At 39.1% G+C, this 19,257-nt stretch overlaps 9 protein-coding genes across 9 annotated transcripts; 5 read left to right on the forward strand and 4 right to left on the reverse strand.

Moving 5' to 3' along the window:
- The first annotated feature begins 73 nt into the window (after positions 1 to 73).
- Positions 74 to 1,889, forward strand: SOCG_03926 (transaldolase). The gene is made up of 2 exons (XM_013163836.1): positions 74 to 569; positions 723 to 1,889. The coding sequence occupies exon 2, from the start codon at positions 746 to 748 to the stop codon at positions 1,715 to 1,717; it is 972 nt and encodes a 323-aa protein (XP_013019290.1). The 5' UTR covers positions 74 to 569; positions 723 to 745; the 3' UTR covers positions 1,718 to 1,889.
- A 121-nt stretch (positions 1,890 to 2,010) lies between these two features.
- Positions 2,011 to 3,537, reverse strand: SOCG_03927 (phosphoprotein phosphatase; the record flags this gene model as incomplete). Its single annotated transcript, XM_013163837.1, has 1 exon — positions 2,011 to 3,537. One exon carries the CDS (start codon positions 3,535 to 3,537, stop codon positions 2,011 to 2,013), a length of 1,527 nt encoding a protein of 508 aa, XP_013019291.1.
- A 434-nt stretch (positions 3,538 to 3,971) lies between these two features.
- SOCG_03928 (DNA-directed RNA polymerase I) lies at positions 3,972 to 4,554 on the forward strand (the record flags this gene model as incomplete). The annotated part of the gene is made up of 2 exons (XM_013163838.1): positions 3,972 to 4,240; positions 4,401 to 4,554. 2 exons carry the CDS (start codon positions 3,972 to 3,974, stop codon positions 4,552 to 4,554), a joined length of 423 nt encoding a protein of 140 aa, XP_013019292.1.
- A 407-nt stretch (positions 4,555 to 4,961) lies between these two features.
- On the reverse strand, positions 4,962 to 6,287 carry SOCG_03929 (iron ion transporter; the record flags this gene model as incomplete). Its single annotated transcript, XM_013163839.1, has 3 exons — positions 4,962 to 5,485; positions 5,542 to 5,978; positions 6,052 to 6,287. 3 exons carry the CDS (start codon positions 6,285 to 6,287, stop codon positions 4,962 to 4,964), a joined length of 1,197 nt encoding a protein of 398 aa, XP_013019293.1.
- Positions 6,288 to 6,887: 600 nt separating this feature from the next.
- On the reverse strand, positions 6,888 to 10,871 carry SOCG_03930 (kinetochore protein Spc7). The gene has a single exon (XM_013163840.1). It carries the CDS (start codon positions 10,797 to 10,799, stop codon positions 7,071 to 7,073), a length of 3,729 nt encoding a protein of 1,242 aa, XP_013019294.1. The 5' UTR covers positions 10,800 to 10,871; the 3' UTR covers positions 6,888 to 7,070.
- A 1,186-nt stretch (positions 10,872 to 12,057) lies between these two features.
- SOCG_03931 (P-type proton ATPase Pma2) lies at positions 12,058 to 15,186 on the forward strand (the record flags this gene model as incomplete). The annotated part of the gene is made up of 1 exon (XM_013163841.1): positions 12,058 to 15,186. One exon carries the CDS (start codon positions 12,058 to 12,060, stop codon positions 15,184 to 15,186), a length of 3,129 nt encoding a protein of 1,042 aa, XP_013019295.1.
- Positions 15,187 to 15,755: 569 nt separating this feature from the next.
- On the reverse strand, positions 15,756 to 16,940 carry SOCG_03932 (non-specific DNA binding protein Spt2; the record flags this gene model as incomplete). The annotated part of the gene is made up of 1 exon (XM_013163842.1): positions 15,756 to 16,940. The coding sequence occupies one exon, from the start codon at positions 16,938 to 16,940 to the stop codon at positions 15,756 to 15,758; it is 1,185 nt and encodes a 394-aa protein (XP_013019296.1).
- A 191-nt stretch (positions 16,941 to 17,131) lies between these two features.
- SOCG_03933 (40S ribosomal protein S15) lies at positions 17,132 to 17,828 on the forward strand. Its single transcript, XM_013163843.1, has one exon. It carries the CDS (start codon positions 17,219 to 17,221, stop codon positions 17,672 to 17,674), a length of 456 nt encoding a protein of 151 aa, XP_013019297.1. The 5' UTR covers positions 17,132 to 17,218; the 3' UTR covers positions 17,675 to 17,828.
- Positions 17,829 to 18,182: 354 nt separating this feature from the next.
- On the forward strand, positions 18,183 to 18,927 carry SOCG_03934 (Sim4 and Mal2 associated protein 4; the record flags this gene model as incomplete). Its single annotated transcript, XM_013163844.1, has 2 exons — positions 18,183 to 18,324; positions 18,380 to 18,927. 2 exons carry the CDS (start codon positions 18,183 to 18,185, stop codon positions 18,925 to 18,927), a joined length of 690 nt encoding a protein of 229 aa, XP_013019298.1.
- Between the last annotated feature and the right edge of the window lie 330 nt (positions 18,928 to 19,257).

Consider the following 19,257-nt stretch of genomic DNA (forward strand, 5'->3'; position numbering starts at 1 on the left):
TAGAATAAAGTCGAACAAGTCGAACAAAAAATAAATAAAAAATTTATTCCTTTCACTTCCAAAAGAAATAAGCTCAAAATCTAGAAAAAGGATCGATTGCTTAAAATCTAGAATCATTATTAATGAATATCATCATCTATTCTGCAACATCTTTAATCCATTATTCCTAAAAATCTTTTCTTTTGAATTGAATATCCTTCCCGTATTCTCCGACCCGTTGCAGACATTATTCAGTTTCTTTGTTACGTTCCAGCGACCTTTTCATTTGATCGAAATGGGGTTATTTACTTCCAACGGGACAATTCCTTTCATATGAAACCAAGCTCGTCGTTGTTCCAACCATTATCGGAAAGCCGAATACTGACAAGTTTAAACAAAGGAAGAACATAAGGAATGTTGAGGAATCATTATGGTATTTACAATATTTGCCTTCTTTTTGTTCGCGCGAGCGTATGGTGGAGAAAATAACCTTACATAAGCTCCTTCACCCTCCTTGTAATTCAGTATTTATAAAAGTCTTTAAACGCGCACCAACCTACCATCTACATATACCCTCCGCATACCAAAAGGTAGGAATATCCATTAGTAAGTACGCGATCTATCCTTTTTTTTGTTGGATTTTACTTTTACTTTTTCCTCTTATTATGAAAGAAGTATATATCCTACAAAGGAAAGATCGCGTTCATATTTGTATCATCTGAATACTAACCAAGTTTCTGTAGTTACGAATCTTTTTAGTAAAAAAATGTCATCCTCTTTAGAACAACTTAAGAATACCGGAACCGTCGTCGTTTCTGACACTGGTGATTTCGAATCCATCGCTAAGTACAAGCCTCAAGATGCTACTACCAACCCCTCTTTGATCTTGGCCGCCTCTAAGAAGCCTCAATACGCTGCTCTTGTCGATGCCGCCGTCGAATTTGCCAAGAAGAAGGGTGGCTCTCTCGAGGAACAAATTGAGAACGCCTTTGATCGCCTCCTCATTGAGTTTGGTACTAAGATTCTTGCCATTGTTCCCGGCCGTGTTTCTACTGAAGTTGATGCTCGCTTTTCTTTTGACACCAAGACTACCATTGAAAAGGCCCGTCAATTGATCAAGCTCTACGAAGAAGAGGGTATCAAGCGTGAACGTATTTTGATTAAGATTGCCTCCACCTACGAGGGTATTCAAGCCGCTAAGCAATTGGAACAAGAAGGCATTCACTGCAACTTGACCCTTCTTTTCTCTTTCGTCCAAGCTGTCGCTTGTGCTGAAGCTAATGTTACTCTCATTTCTCCTTTCGTTGGTCGTATCCTTGACTTCTTTAAGGCCAAGAACAACCGCGAATACGCTTCTCACGAAGACCCTGGTGTCCTTAGTGTCAGCCAAATTTACAACTACTACAAGAAGTTCAACTACAAGACCATTGTTATGGGTGCTTCCTTCCGTAACGTTGGTGAGATCCACGAGCTCGCTGGTGTTGACTTCTTGACTATTTCTCCTGCTCTCCTTGAACAACTTAACAACAGCCAAGAGCCCGTTCCCAAGAAGCTCGATGCTTCTCAAGCTCACGGTCTCGACATTGAAAAGGTTTCTTTCCTTAACGACGAGTCCAGGTTCCGTTTCAACTTCAACAACGATGAAATGGCCGTCGTCAAGTTGGCTACCGGTATCAGTGCTTTCGCCAAGGATGCTGATACTCTTCGTGGCCTCTTGAAGGAAAAGCTCCAAGCTTAAGCCGCTTCCAAATAATGACTATTTCTTTCATCAGAAGGTTCATGTTCTACTTAGTTTCTTCATATTAATAAATACCTTTTTCGTTTGATAGTTTGATCATCGTTGTTATGTATAGACTCACGATTCGGCACATTCTCATCTTTTATAGGTTATGATATATTTAATAAGCATTGCATATTAAAGTGACAATGATATTAATGTCACTAGTTAAAGCTAATTATCGTTAAGTGCTTCTATTAAATATATAAAACCCAAATAAAATGGGTACAAGGACGATACGGTTTCGATCACAGCTAGACATTAAAGGTTTGATCATCAAATATCTTCGATCTATCTTCCGGAGGCCATTCAAGTCTCTTCCAAGTACGGATGGTGCGTTCAGAAGGATTTAATTCCCATATTCTGGCACGTCGAATGTATCCGCCATGTCCACCATAGCCACCGAACCCAGAGCCTCCTGCCATACAGAATCTTACTTGATGTGTCTTGTGCATTCCACAAAAATCATTCACATGATCGTGACCAGCTACGGCCAAAGGGATTCTTAATTCGCTCAGTGTTTTTGCTGTTCCAGGATCACAATAGGAAGAAGAACACTTTTCTCGATAAGATCCGACCATATCGTCTACTTCACAAAACTCTCTTAACGGTATATGAAAGAAGACCATTTGGATAGGATCGTTTTCAAATTCCATCTTTCTTGACTTCAACCAAACAAGTTGGTCTTTCTTAATCGCATCATACATAGGACATGCTCGGCCATTCGAAGTTCCTGCATGTGAATCTAAAACATAGATCGAAAACTTTCCTGGATTTCGCAGAACGAAATTTCCAACGCCAGAAATATTTCCCACTAAACCGATATTGCCAGGAACCTGGTTAACAATCTGAGCCAATCCATCGTTAGCTAAATCTCCTAGACTGTCATGATTTCCGTAAGCAACTGCGAAGGGTATTTCGTAATCTACCACGGGCGCTAGTGCTTTCATTAAAGACGTTTTTGAATCTTCCACCGTGTCACCATTTATTAGATCACCCGTAAAAAGGACCAAGTCTGGCGATTCCCGTTTGATTAATTCGATAACAAACGCATTAGTAGTCGCGTCTGCCATACAGTTTGAAGGACGTTCTGGAGGATAGGAATCTCGGCATTTGGCGAGTTCTGTAGAATAGTGTAAGTCCGATAATTGCAAGATCTTCAACTTGTTCTTTTGTTCATTTACTGGTACTTCTACGAATGCTGGTGTTTCCTTCTTAAGGCTATCTATGGTTGAAGGAAGGGGATATGAGCAGTAACGTTGGGTCAACAAAATTGGACGACCCAAGAGAAGGAAGTCCGATGGTACTGGACTCCATCCTTTTCGTACTTCAGCAACATCTGAGCCAAGTAAGCCTTCAACATCACATATGTCACCGTTTGGACCCTGCCGAATACGGAGGCCGTGTTTATTCCTTTTCATGTTCTGGCGATCAATGACCAAATCCTCAATAGTCATTGTAACACCAGAGATATATCTGACAGGCCTTTTTACAAAAACATATGCCCGTTTCCAAGGTAGCCATGACTTATATAAATTTTTGCTAGAGCGATCCCATCGCCAGAATAGAAGTACAGGTCTGCAAAAGGGAGAGAAAAACCCACATTCGACAATGCGGATATCTTCAATTGGTGTTTGAAGATAAGCTACTCTTGTGTTGGGCGAAGTAGGCAATTGAGTCTTAACAAGCCAGTAATCAAAAATAAGTAGAATAAGGTAAAGGACTACACCGTACACAAAGTATAAACGAATATAATGACCCCTTCTTGCAAAAACCTTCATATTGAAAAAAGCACGCAAAACACGTCTTATTTATCCTACTTAAAAATAAAAGTCCGCCGCCTTTTGTATACTTTACCGACTAATTGAAACCAGTTCTTTTTCATGAAACAATTCGTACGATGAATTCTTGTAGTAATTGGAAATAGAAAAAGGAATCTAAGCAGTGTTAAATAAGTCTTACCTTCTGGTTCTTTGCAAAAAAATATTGAAACCATCAAGTGTTTGTTTACATTCGCGAATTACGAGATCATAGTAGCAATTATTATTATGATACTCATTGCATTGACCAAACCAAATTACGCAATTCATTCGAGCTCCTTAAATTTAATAAAGCGCAACATCAACTGTAAAAGAAACTGAGAATTTCTTCAAGGCACCTCTGCTTCTGCAACTTTCCTTTAATTTCGTAACCCCGTGTAAATAAACAATTCAATATGTCTGACTACGAAGAAGAAGAAGGATTTGGTATGGATGGTGCCGTAATGGAAGAAGAAGTGGACGAATACCAAATGGGAGACGAAAATGGCGAACAACAAAATAATGGTGCTGGAGGAGAGTCCACCACCATATTGTCGGAAGACGTAGCTAGCAGTCGTACTGGTGCTGCTTCTAAAGCCATAGATAAAGAAAAACGTACCACTACACCTTACATGACTAAATATGAGCGCGCTCGTATCTTGGGTACCCGTGCCTTACAGATTAGGTAAGTATATAACCAACGGGAAGAAAATGAATAAGGGTATTACGTTATAAATGAGAAGTTCTTGGAACTTCTCGTCTTGTTGGACTTGTATTGCGCTGTTTAATGGATGAGAATTGGATTTATTTTGAATGATTATTTGAAGACTAACACTATCGTTTAGTATGAATGCTCCTGTTTTAGTAGACTTGGAAGGTGAAACAGATCCATTGCAAATTGCCATGAAGGAACTTGCACAAAAGAAGATTCCCCTTTTGGTCCGTCGGTATTTACCTGATGGAAGTTATGAGGATTGGAGCGTTTCTGAGCTCATTTAATGGACTGTGTGGCATTTAATAAAGTTATTTAAGAAATAAAAAAAATAAGATCAATAATATCGGTGGTTTTTGGATATCTTTATCTCAGGCAAGAAAGTCCTTTTCGTATAGCATGAAGTTATATATTTAAAATTGACTGACCAAGCCCTAAACATCAAAAGTATAAAAGCCATTTTTCTATACAAAATAGGAACGTCCATAGAATCGTTTTAAAGCTGTTGATATGTCGGTCTTTTACTATAAGTATATACGTGTGTTTCGATTAATTTCAATAGCAAACTTATAAAAGTTTCGGCATAGCCGCAGATGGTTCAGCATACTTGGATTCTTTATAAACCATTACTTGAGTTATTTACTAATCAGTATATGTCTGTGAAAGAAAACATATTTTGCTTGAATCTATACTCTTAGTGTTGATGGTTCGTGATGTTTGACGCGGGTTTCAGTTTTCGCCAGTCTTGAATCTGTTCTGATGTAGAAGAGAGAGGTGTGACAATACAGCTTGACAAGGAGGGCATGGCATCCAATATGATTTCTTCAGCCGATTTCGCCAGCTTTGATGTCTCTTGAACTGTTAATTCAGGGGCCATGGACAAAATGACATGAATTGCATGTGTATTACCCAAGGTCATAGCAACTTCGTGGGGAAACCTTGCCTTTTTAGATAACACATCAACGACTGTTGTATGTAGTTTTGTAGAAGGGGCTTTGTCCAACATTTGATGAAATGCTTTACTTGAAGAAGTAAAACCAGCTCGAAAGACAACAGTACTGACTAAACACCCAAATAGAGGATCTAGCCATGGAGCATTTAGAAAATATGCACTGGAAAGTGCTACGAGTGATGCTAGACCAGTTAATGCATCTGCGCGATGATGCCAGGCATTGGCCATCAGTAAATTCGAACTTGTAGTTCTTGCTACTTCTTTTGCTGTATCGCTTAGTTAGCATTTTGTCAATCAAATGACTCTCTAACTGAATACTTACTTCTTTGGAATAACCACTCCTTCAAAACGATGCTTCCAAAGGCTATTCCCATTGCCATAAAAGGATGATGCAAAATAAGCTCAGAATAATCATGTGAATGTCCTATATGAACATCTGTAGCTGCCGCATCTGCAGGATTGACTGAAGTTGAATTTTGAAAAAATGTTGTATACAATCGACTGACGGAAGAATGTGCAATCCCTACTGATACGGCGAGAAGCAATCCAGAAACACTAAATGTTCCCAACGTTTCCCACTTTCCAAAACCGGTTGGATAATCTCTAGTTGGCTTCTTTCTACAAATTTTTAAAGTAAACAGAGTTACCAAATCGGAAATCATGTCTCCTAACTGATGAGCAGCATCAGCAAGTAAAATATTCGATTGCAAAGCTAATCCGCCGGTTCCTTTAGCAACCATCAGTGCGATATTACTATATCTAAAATACTGTTAGCATGCTGCATATTTCACAAACTGACATCTGAAACTAAACATATTAAACGAGCACTTACAGACCCCACCAAGTCAACCGCACTTCTGGTGTTTGCTTCTTTTGTTTTAATGCTTTGACGAGTTCAGCATAACTCTTTTCATCTTCATGACTATGCTTGTGGGAATGTGGGTAAAGTCCATGTTGGCGATGGAAAAGCCAAGGACGATAGGAAGGGTATTTAAGCAGAGACTTGCGCTTCGAACTCTCTAGACAGCTTCTGATATCAAACGTTTTCGTTAACCGTGGTAACATCATTATAATTTTTATTGCAGGAAATAAAAACTCTGCAAAATTCCTCAGTAATATAAGTTTAGTCGTAGCAAAGAACCATCCGTAAGTCTATTTTTTTTTTGAGTAGAGGATTCTCCTTTTCCTCTAGCTTCTATGCCTTCAAATACACGCAGCAGTTAGATCCCTTCTCTAGGAGAAGTACAAATAAAAAACAATATAAAAACCCGTTATTTTAAATACTTTTTTAAAGTTACGTCAACCAGAAGCACGCTTATATATGTAACAGACTTAGGAAACCGTAAAAATATTTAGAAAATTCCTTTCATAAGAGGATATATCATTACAAAGTTCAAATGGTCTTTCGTATATTACTAAAGTAGTTTGGAGTAAGTTGTTTTATTGTAAAGCAATTATTAATTAGCTCAGTTTACTCTTTTGATCTGCTACAATCTACTTATATGACTTTATCTGATCTTATTTCTAAATATAAATTCTTCACTTTTACAATGAATTTATAAAATAAATAGCGCATGTTGAGCTTATATATGAAGCTATAATTTAGTTTTAAGCAAATAAAGAACCAAGACCAATATATTCAATTGACCACAGTACTATACTTTGTACAGCAGGATTCGAATCAAATAATAAGGTAATTAACGACAAACACATAACCCATTATTATTAAATATATAAATTTTTAATATACACGAAATTTTTAAGCATTTTCACTAGGCATTAAAGGGTATCGAAATTGTAAATCAACAACTGACATCCTAAACACAAAAGTGATTATGTAAACTCATCCCACTAGCTGTAAATGCTTAAAATCTCAAAACATGCAAAAGAATATGCATTTATAGACACAGAATGTAGCTTTTCCAAAAGAACTTTCAAAATTTCCGGTTCTTGTTTCAAACCATTATCGTATACAGAATGAACCTTTACGGATGTTGCTTCATATACAGAATTTGCTCCGTCTTGTTTCATTAAAGCCGACTCAGGAATGTTGAACTCTATTAAAAGCTTCGTCGCTCTGGATTGGAGGTATATCTCCACTCGAATAACTAGACACTGTTTTTCCCAATTAAATGACACATAAGGCCAATATAATTTCAGCCTCTCAAATTCCAACAGTAGTTCTTGTAACTGATTCCAATAAGCAGCGATCTCATCCATTACCGGTTTTAACAGTTTAACGTTTTTCTTGATGATTTTACTCTTGCTGTTGTGAAACATATCAGCTAAAGTATCAAACACGTCAGAAACAGTCCATGATCGCTTTGCTAATTCGGCTTTCACGTTCAGATCTAGTTCTTCTTGTCGCACCTGAAGCAAGACAGACACTTGAAAAGGTTGCAACGAATGATTCCAAATTAGTTTCATTTCATTAGGTCGGATAGAAACTATGGTCCAGCCAAGTTTCCGTTGCAGTTGTGATAATTCCTGCTGGTACTCTGTAATTTCATCATACTCAAAATCCTGATTCGCATTATAAAACTCTCTCTCTTCCTGGCACCGCATTTCCAAACCTTTGCATCGCTTAGTTAAATCGTCTATCTCTTTTTCTAGGTTGCGCTTATAGGCTTGTCTTTCAATTAACGTTTTCCTCTTCAAATTTAACTCCTTTTGTAAATCTTCAAACTTGCTCTGGGTCTGGAGAACCAGTTCTTTGCTGTATTGCCCAAACAATTCCTTTCTCTTTCTTAATGCTTCAACCTTTGTTGATACCGTAGAAAAATTGGTACGTAATTCTTTAAAAAAAGGAAGAAGCTTGGATCTGGTTTCCGAAATCTGTATTAGATTTTTCTTAAGCTTCATAAGATTCTCATCGAGTTCCTGCTTGATTCCTTGCATTAAAGCCTCCCGCCATTCATACCAGTAACCTTGAGCTTGCAAACGCGAGAAAGTTTTAATTATCCGAAACTGCGAATTCATTAACGCTTTCATTTCACTAGATGCTTTTCGATATTCGTAAAATAACAAGGGATTATTCTTATGCGCCACTTCAGCCATCTTTGTTACGAAGTCTTTTCCCTCAATGATATATTCTTCTAATTTTTGACAGCTAAACCTATACAATTCCAGTATTGGAAATTGCAGATAATAGGATTCCAAAAGCTGAGCGGTTGTTAACTGCTGGCTCTCAGCTGGACCAGATATTATAGTCTCACGCCGTTTCGAACTCGTTATATTATCCAAAAATTCAATTTCAGTCATGCTCAGAAATTCATCTATTGTTAAAGCTGGTAAAACAGGGTCGTAAGAGGATAGAGCATTTTCCAGGCTTGTTTCCGTATTTTGCTTTTCTTCCTCAGCGGGTACAATTTCGTTAGCAACGTTCTGTAAATGAGAATCATGTAAAGCATTTTCTTCATCAGTAACATTTACGTCCATTGAGGTACCCAATTCGTGCGCTCCTTCAAAAGTTAAGGGCTGCAATTTTATTGCTATTGGAGAAATAAAGGAGTCTTTTTCCATTTCCTGGATTTTGCTATTGGTAAAATAACCAGAAGACGAAGATTCCGGCGCAGGAGACGTATGGACAGAAGCATGTTGTATTTCACGCCTCAAAGGACTTATCGGTGCAGGCTCTGTATCTTCATACTGACTTGGAGGTGATTCATTTTTTTTGGGTGAAGCATTTGATATAGAATTTTGTTCTGAAGCAGGAGGAAATGAAACAAAGTCCAAGTCGTTTAAAGTAGATATAGATTTTCTGGCATTCCGGATAGTTGACAATCGTTGTTGACGCTTAGTATCCATATCGACAGCAGATGTACTAAACCTCTGTTTTCGACGAGAACTTCTTGTTGTACTCCGATCCAACTTAGTATTCGGCGAAAGAGATGATGGAGAAGCTTTTTCTTTTGGTGGATGAATTTCGGATCTACTGGGACTTATAACGTCAAGGTTACCGCTCAACCGTTTTGGCTTCTTATGGGGAGGGATTTGTTCATAGGTTGTACGGGCAATATTTGGAGAAGGGAGTCTCTGTATTGGTGATAAGGGACCGGTGCCAGCTTCCTCTTGTTGTTCTTGTATATCATTATTTTCGTTGGTCTGGGAATATGGAAGATTGATTACACCCGTCACATCCATGGGTTCTTCGGTGTCATTCATCTGTCTTTTTGAAGGTGAGAACAGATCAAATGCCTTTGTAACATTCATTTCCGATTCTTCTCCATCTGCAAATTCAGCAATTCCTGTCTCTTGAAGCCTTGTCTGGGTATCACTTTGGGAGAGGACATGAACAGGTGAAGCAACAGAATGAACATTCTGAGTTATGTCCATAGCTTCCTCTTCAGAAGAAGGTAAAGGTGATGGTTGCTTTTCAACAATCCTTGTTGTTAAATCCATATCGGTAGGGTTTTGTGAAGGGGAATCAGAGGGTTCCAGAGTAGCTGGAGGAACTATAGACATTCCATTATCTTTTCTAGGCGTACCAGTTGCGGATAATTTTCGGTCGAGACGAATTGGTGATATATGAGAGGAAGTAAGCTCCATGCTAATGTCCATCTGATTTGAGAAGTCTTCAGGGTCAGCGCGTGGTACATCAATTGACCGGGTAAGCATCATGTCTTGCTCTTCATCAACGCCTCGATCCAGCGAGGCAATTGAATTTGATGCAGGAAGATGATGGTAAGAAAGCGAAGAATTATCTACATGCTGAATTTGTCGGGAAGGAGTTTGCTCGGTTGAGTTGGAACCCTGAAGAGACTCAATGCCAGAAAGGTAAGAGTTATCATCATGAAATCGCATAGTGACATCCATGCTCATTTCAGATTCCAAATCTTCATTACGACTTGTCTTGTTTGAATTTGCTGGAGGGCTTTCTGGCGCTTCAGTAGAAACTATTCGAGAAGCATATTGATATTCCGGTACGATTGAAGAAGGGTTTGGTAAATTAGAAACAGGATTGGTTGGGGGAGGTGAATTCGTGACATCCATATCACTATTTGATTCATTCTCTTGCAATTCGGGTGGAGGGGAATAACGGCGAGGACTAGACGATATGCTTTCATTTCCTGCTTCATTATTATTTGTTTCATCTTCATTTGCAGATGATTCTTTAGAAACTGAATGTCCGCGTTCTTCAGTTGAAAAGCCCGGCGCTCTGTTAACAGACGGAGGAGAGTCAGATGAAATACGCGATCGGTCAGACTCATTCTGATACCATCTTACGCGAGCATGACTAGCAAAAGATACGCGACTTCTTCTCCCTTTCGAACGAGTTGGTGGTTCCTTCTCTTGTGAAATATTCATTTGTTTGGATGCAAACATAATACTATTAGGAATCCCAATGACCGTATTATTCAGTGCATCAAAATTATCATTATAGGTACGTTCATTTTTGGTATCAGGATCAAGTCCGAAGGAAGAATATCGTTTAAGAATCCCTTTCCCTGGATTGGCCTGTTCTTTAAATTCTTCCAGAGCTTGTGACCCTCCCAATGAATATGAGCGTTTCCTTGTTTTTTTCTTTTCATATAAATCATCAGTAGCCGCAATACTATTACGGCGAGGCGATGCTGACATCGTCAATGAAAACAATACGTTTCCAAGTATAACTTGGTTGTGTTTAGGTTTCAACTCTCTAATTACCAAACCCGAATGCAGTGTGTAATCATGCAGCACAGAACTCAAAGACATTATTACGTACTTTAACTAAGCTATACAATTTAAAATTCTATGGTTTAGTTTGTTTTAGATGCAAGCAAAAGGAAGGATGGATCTCCTAAGGACGCAAGGAGTTTATTAAGGTAGCAAACGTTCTAGGACTTACAGTACTCAGAAAGATTCCCATTTTTCTTTCAAAAAGATATGTAGTAATCCAAATTCTGTCTCATGGTAGATGTACTTGCTCTGCAAAATCTACCAATATGCTGGACTGATCCATGAGATCGTTAGATGACTAGTAACTCTCAAAAATTCACAATCTCATTTTTCTATTGATATTTTTGATTTAGACATTTGAAACATCAAGGTCGAACCAAGCACTGAATTGCTTTCAACGATAACGTTTTTTCACAAGCAAACTCATATAAAAGCTGAGGAAATTTATATAGGAAAAAAATTGTTGCTATCATCAATAATTATTTATCTCCCTTTTTTGTACTAATGGAGCCATTGAGGGTGTGTAGGTGTTTACACCATTCAAGAGCTCACATTTCCTAGCTTGGATGAAGCAAATCTATTCAATTCCTTTCATAAGGTTAAAATTACTAAACTGTAGCAGCCACATAATAACAGCGTTTATGTTGCGCTGTTTACGTTTGCGTTCCTTGACTTTGTAAACAAACATTTAAATTCAGCGAGTCAGATGAGTTCGTACTTAAAATAACGACTTATACAAAAAAAGAGGAAATCAACTAGTGCTTTATTTCTTTACAATGGACAGCCCATACCAATAAATGCCAGACACGAAATGTTTCAGTCATGACTTATGAGGATAACGTTACGTTACTGACAAGAAGGTTTCCTCAAGTATAGTGTCAATGCCAGGTCATTTTGAAAATGAAGCAAGAAAGCAGTCTTGAAGACAATTTTCCACGTAATGCACTGAAAACATATTCGTTTTGTCGTTGAAGCGTCGTAAAACAGTCAAGTTCTAAGCCCTAGACCGTTCTTTTCTTGTACGATTCAATCAACTATAAAAGAAGTAGTTCCCTCCCTCTTTTGATAAACGCTCTTTTGCCCTACTCTCATTTGTTTAACTTACATCGAAAGGCACACTCATTTGAACACTTAAGTCTTTCATTTTATAAAGTCTTACTATAAGTCGTCTTTTGACAATATGCAAAATTCAGACATTGGTGCTGATCCTAGCGGATCATATCCCAGTCGTCAATACGTGCATAATCCAACATCTCAGCAGGGGGACCATGGACTCTCTCATGACTGGAATACCAGAACATACGTATATGATGACAGCGACCCTCATGCTGCACAGCAAGATACGGCCAGCATTGCATCTTCCGGCCAAGAAAGATACACTGATAGCGATCAAGGAAACCATGACTCTTCAGCTGTAGACTACGATAACGCATCGGGTGCTGTAGCCCCAAATGCACAAAACCAACCTCCTCAGTCTCCTGCTGGGCAAACTGCTCAACAACCTCAGCAGCAACGTCAACCCACGCAACAACAGCAACATCAACCGCCGTCTTCTCCTCCTGATTCTGCTAATAACGAAAAGGCTGCTGAAGCAGCTAACCAGACACAAGGCCAACAAGGACCTGGTGGTGACGGAGACGATGACGAAGACGAAGATGAGGATATTGATGCATTAATAGAAGATTTATACTCCCAGGATAATCAAGAAGAAGAAGAAGAAGAAGAAGAAAATCACGAACCAGGTGGTGTCAAGGCTGTCCCACAAGAACTTCTTCAAACTGATCCAAAGCAGGGTCTTTCTCAATCAGAAGTTGAACAAAGACAAAGCAAATATGGTCTAAACCAAATGAAGGAAGAAAAGCAAAATAACTTTAAGAAATTCCTCTCATTTTTTATCGGTCCTATTCAATTCGTTATGGAATTAGCAGCAGCCTTGGCTGCTGGTCTTCGTGACTGGGTAGATTTTGGTGTCATTTGTGCACTTTTATTGCTTAATGCGACTGTTGGTTTCGTTCAAGAATACCAAGCCGGTTCTATCGTTGACGAGCTAAAAAAAACCATGGCTTTGAAATCCACCGTCATACGTGACGGACATGCTGTTGAAGTGGAGGCCAAAGATATAGTTCCAGGTGACATCCTACACCTTGATGATGGTACTATTTGTCCAGCAGATGGTCGTTTAATATCTGAAGATTGCTACCTTCAAGTAGATCAGTCGGCCATTACTGGTGAATCTCTTGCTGTTGACAAACACAATGGTGACACCATGTATTCTTCATCTTCGGTAAAACGAGGTGAAGCATACATGATTGTCACTGCTACCGCTGATTCGACTTTCGTTGGAAGAGCTGCATCCTTGGTTGGTGCAGCCGGTCAAGCCCAAGGTCACTTCACCGAAGTCCTTAACGGAATTGGTACTGTTCTTCTCGTTCTAGTTATTCTTACTCTCCTCTGTATCTATACTGCGGCATTTTATCGTACTGTCCGTCTGGCAAGACTTTTGGAATATACATTGGCTATTACCATTATTGGTGTACCAGTGGGTCTTCCCGCAGTTGTCACTACAACGATGGCTGTTGGTGCTGCTTATCTTGCAAAGAAAAGAGCCATTGTTCAAAAGCTTTCGGCTATCGAATCTCTTGCAGGTGTTGAAATCCTCTGTTCAGACAAAACTGGTACTTTGACTAAAAACAGACTTTCCATGGGTGAACCCTATTGCGTCGAAGGGGTTGATCCTGATGAACTTATGATTACTTCTTGTCTCGCATCTTCGCGAAAAAAGAAAGGTCTGGATGCCATTGATAAAGCATTTTTGAAAGCTCTAAGGGACTATCCGAACGCCAAACAAAAGCTATCCAAATACAAAATTTTACAATTCCATCCTTTTGACCCTGTTTCCAAGAAGGTAACCGCTATAGTTGAGACTCCAGAAGGTGAACGAGTGACGTGTGTGAAAGGTGCACCATTATGGGTATTTAAAACTGTTCAAGAAGACCATGAAGTTTCTCAAGAAATCAGTGATGCTTACAGGGAGCAAGTTAACGAAATGGCTTCCAGAGGTTTCCGTTCGCTCGGTGTAGCCCGTAAAATAGAAGGAAAACAATGGGACATTCTCGGTATAATGCCTTGCTCAGATCCACCTCGTAATGACACTGGTCGCACTATCAGCGAAGCTATTCGTTTGGGTCTGAGAATCAAGATGCTTACCGGTGATGCTGTTGGTATCGCCAAAGAAACAGCACGTCAGTTGGGTATGGGAACTAACGTATATAATGCCGAACGCCTTGGTTTAGGTGGTGGTGGTGATATGCCTGGCTCTGAGGTTTATGACTTTGTGGAAGCGGCCGATGGATTTGCTGAAGTCTTTCCTCAACATAAATATTCAGTAGTCGATATTCTTCAACAAAGAGGTTATCTTGTGGCAATGACTGGTGATGGTGTCAATGATGCTCCTTCTTTGAAGAAGGCTGACACGGGTATTGCTGTTGAAGGTGCCTCTGACGCTGCTCGTTCAGCTGCAGACATCGTTTTCTTAGCCCCTGGTCTTTCAGCTATTATTGATGCTTTGAAAACATCTCGTCAAATTTTCCACCGTATGTATGCTTATATCGTTTATCGTATTGCATTGTCTCTTCATTTAGAAATATTTTTTGGATTATGGATTATCATTTTGAATCGTCTGATGAATCTGGAATTAATTGTCTTTATTGCAATTTTCGCCGACGTTGCAACACTAGCAATTGCGTACGACAATGCTCCGTATGCACCAAAACCAGTTAAGTGGAATCTTCCTCGTCTGTGGGGTCTCTCTACAGTTGTTGGTATCCTTTTAGCTATTGGAACTTGGATCGTAAATACCACTATGATTGCTGAAGGACAAAATCGTGGTATCGTACAGAATTTTGGTGTCATCGACGAGGTGCTCTTCCTTCAAATTTCACTTACTGAAAACTGGCTAATCTTTATAACCCGTTGTAATGGACCTTTCTGGTCTTCTATCCCTTCATGGCAGCTAACCGGTGCTGTGTTAGTTGTCGATATTCTCGCAACAATCTTTTGCCTATTCGGATGGTTCAAAGGTGGCCATCAAACGTCCATTGTAGCTGTTCTCCGTATTTGGATGTACTCTTTCGGAATATTTTGTTTTATTGCAGGAGTTTACTTGATTTTGTCTGAATCAACTGCCTTCGATCGCTTGATGCACGGCAAGGGTAAGAGAGGAGGTTCTACCCGTACGCTCGAAGATTTCGTTTTACGGTTACAGCGTACATCAACTCACCATGAACAAGAAGGGAAGAATAATGGTTAATCGCTCGTCCTTCTCTTCAATCAACTTTTTGATCACTCTTTTTGATTTATGTATATAGCTAGTTAATAGCACAATCACGAGTATCTAATGATGAAATTAGATTATATTTAATATTTTGCAAATAAAATAAATAAATAATATCTTTCGAAACAGAATGTAGCGACCGATACATTTCTCTTCGTGTATATTAGCATTTATATTAATTCCCAATAAGGAAGAAAACCCAAACCGTTATCACATCTAAGTGTAACTATATCCTTTATTAAAATAAATAAAAGAATGGGCATCCTTGCGGAATTGAAAAAGGGAATAATCATAGGATACAACACGTGTTAACAGACGGTAAATTTACTTGGAAGCATTGATGATTCCCAATATATTGCATTGTTTCATATTAGACAACCCGAATACATTAAACAACGCATATTAACTCATTCGACGTAATATATACTCAGCAAGTATAAGTATAGTATAGGAAATTTTAATAATAGTTATCCTAAAAAAAAAGACGGAAGGAACACTCGACATTAATGAACGAACAGAAAAAAGTCGAATATTTCAAAAATGATTTAACCTCTAGAAATCTTTTTCCTCCGTTTAGCCATTTCACGTTCTCGCTCTCTTTGTTCCTCTAATTCATCCTCGCGACGAGCAGCCCGAGCAGCTGCTTGTTCTTCGCGCCATACATCTTGCCCGGTAGCCTCCATATCGTCATCATCACTGTACAAAGCATCACGAGAAACATAATCTTGTTTTCGCTTTCCAAAAATTTTCCAGATTTCAGAGGATACGTCTTGTATGCCGTCATCCTCCTCCTCATCAGACACCAAAAAGTCATCTCTGGGAGCATTTTTCGACTTTGGCTGAGATACGCGAGGTAAAGGAGCATCCGAACGCTTCTTAGACCTTTCAGCAGAGTTTGCAATCTTCGGATTGCTTAAAGCCGTAGAACTTTTGGGCTTTGATAGAGCATTGGAAATACCGCCTGTGGATTGAGTTTTTGGAAGGCGTTTTATATTGCTTGGTGTACCCATTCGCTTTTTCATAATTTCATCTTGTACTTCTGCAATCGACCGCTTGTCACGCTTGGGTCCAGCCTGTAACTGAACGAGTTCACCAGGTCGAGAGGAGACCTTTTTTCTTACTCCGCTAAAAGGCGCATTAATAGAGGACCGGGATGAATTAGTGGCTGATCCACCGGGTTTAGGAGCATCTGCTTTGAGCCATGCTAATGAAGCAGGAGCCGACGATTTTGATGATGCAGATTCTATCCGACTGCTAATACCAAAAGGATCCTTACGCACCTTTTCAGTAGCTTTCGAGGATAGTTTAGATGTAGATGGACTGTTAGATTTGCTATTGTCTTTTGGAATAGAAGATGGTTTTTGAGAATCAGATGCCTGACGAAGCAACTCATTGTAAGATACTGGTTTCTTCTTCTCTAACCGCTCTTTTTCTTTACGCTCCCGTATGACCCGAGCTTCATCCACCGATAAAGGAGGACGTTCAGAATGTTTGGCATTCTCAGATGCTCGTTTTTGCTCTTTCAATTGACGACGCTTTTGTTCTTCTTCATATTTCATACGTAATTCGCGTTCTCTTTGTGTTCGCCGTATCCGATCTCGTTCTTCCTTCAGTTCAATAGCCTTTTCACGGATTTGAGCTTTCTTTAACTGTTCTAGCTGCGTAGCCGTTTGAGCAGATTGGCTATCGGCAAGTGCCATGAGTTTCTGGAAAGATGGTGTTCCAGCCATTATTAAAACTCCTTATTACAGTCGATTTTTTTTACAAAAACCCAATTATTTTTTAAATTAGACCATGCCACTAAGTATGTCACCTTAAAGTATAGGCAGTAGACAACGTATATTGTTGATCAATTTACTGCATGCTGGGATATAGTGAAGTAAGTCGATCGGCTTCACTAAATAAAAAGTTAAGGGTAGGGTACGTGACTGCTTATACAAGTCCAAACTACAGACACGAAAGTCGGTTTTACCGCAGTTTTGACCATCACCAACTACTGTTTTGTAAAATGGCTGAAGAAGAAGCACTCCGCGCTGCCGAATTAAGAAAGAAAAGAACTTTCCGTACTTTCGCCTACCGCGGTGTTGAGCTCGAGAAGCTCTTGGACCTTTCTGCTGAGGAATTGATTGAATTGTTCCCTGCTCGTCTTCGCCGTCGTATGCTCCGTGGTCTTGGAGCTGGTGCTTCTCGCTTCATCAAGAAGCTCCGTCAAGCCAAGGCTGAGGCTCCCTTGAACGAGAAGCCTGCCGTTGTCAAGACTCATTTGCGTTCCATGATTGTCCTTCCTGAAATGGTTGGCTCTCTTGTCGGTATCTACAACGGTAAGCTTTTCAACCAAGTTGAAATCCGTCCTGAAATGATTGGCCATTACTTGGGTGAATTCTCCATCTCTTACAAGCCCACCAGACACGGTCGCCCTGGTATTGGTGCTACTAACAGCTCTCGTTTCATTCCTCTTAAGTAAGGAAATCGAAAAGAGCATATGCGAAAACGCGGAAAAAGCTGGATATATGGTTGGTTATGTTCAAGCTCTTGCTTCCTATATACATCTTTCCATGTTTTTGTATATTCGCATAAAAATATTTCCCTTTTCTATGAAATGGTAAAGTTGGCTCAGGTTTGATGTAGTTGTGGAAGTAGTGTTTACAATGTAATACGGAAAGATGTAGAATCAAAAGTAAGGTTGTTTTCACATTTAGTTTCATGAGTATTTTAAAAGACCGTAAAGGTTACAAGGTGTAGATGTGGTTGAGAATGTAGGAAGACAACGTGCTTGCGTAAGTTGACCGTCCGTTCAAGAAGATTTATGTTTACAAAGTTCTTTTAGTTTGTTGGAAGAAAAACTATATCACTAAGTACTGCGTCAATGATTCGTTACTTTCATTTTTCACAGCAGGTTATGCTTGTTTCTGAATGAATACATTTCAGGTCTAAGCTCCTAAAATATGACTTAAGCAGAAACCTTCTAGAATATGGATATATATGATAAAAAAAAGTCGTTTTTGACGCGTCAAATACAGCTCTTGTCTCATCCTTTACAGATTCCCAAGAAACTACATATACAGTCAGAATCAAATGACTTTAATCATTCAGTTGTTGAGCGGGTTTTCCAAAGTCAGTAGATAAATTTCGTAGTTGGGTTATGGACATATATTAACTCTAATTATAGGATTACATTTGCGCGTGAAAAGACATGTACGATTCAACTATTCTCAGCAAGCGACGCAACACGTTGCAGCCCAAATAAGAAAACTTTACGAACAAACTACCCAGTTGGAGAATTTGTCCTCGCTGCCTTCCTATTTATACGGCGACTTTGACTTACATGACATTAAAAGCTTGCAAGATTTACCGCACCCATGGCCATTTCAGTTGGAGCAAAGCGAACAGGAAAAACAAAGTCAACAGGATTATTACGACTCGCTTCTTGGAGAATTGATGTCTTCATTATCTTCCCTAGAACAAATAAAGCAAGAACGAAAAGTTACAGAGGAATACCGATTGTCTCTGAAACCGTTCCTGACTAATACTCAATTGCCCACGAGACAACAGTGGAAAACAAACACAGAATTACCAACTCTTCTTTCCTCTATTAACGTAAAAATCGCTAGAGCAAACGCTAATCTCAAAAATGATTCCGTCAAGCCCATACAACCCGTTAAGAAAGAAGTAATATACCCACTTGAAGAGAAACTTAAGGAGCAACACTTTCGCTAAAATATCAAGCATCAGAGAAGGATATTTTTGTTGGAATAAATGGTCTACTTTACCATTTTGCTTTGTGAAATTACCTTGAGTATTCCGGGTACCTAAATGAAGTATGACTATTAACAACAATTCAAGGATCTACCAAATCCGATTGTAAATGTATAATAAATTTCAAGGTTTTTATTTTGGTATTTAGGTTTATTATAGGGATACTTTCTGCGCGAACAGAAATTAATTTCAAAAGAATTGTGCACGACAAATCTAAAGTGTGTTTACAAAACAAAAAATAGAAAAGAAGAAAAGGAAAACTAATAGGAACGGAAATTTCTTTAAACTGTG

The sequence above is a fragment of the Schizosaccharomyces octosporus genome (genome assembly GCF_000150505.1).
Source record: "Schizosaccharomyces octosporus yFS286 unplaced genomic scaffold supercont6.2, whole genome shotgun sequence".
In the NCBI taxonomy this organism is placed as follows: Eukaryota; Fungi; Ascomycota; class Schizosaccharomycetes; order Schizosaccharomycetales; family Schizosaccharomycetaceae; genus Schizosaccharomyces; species Schizosaccharomyces octosporus.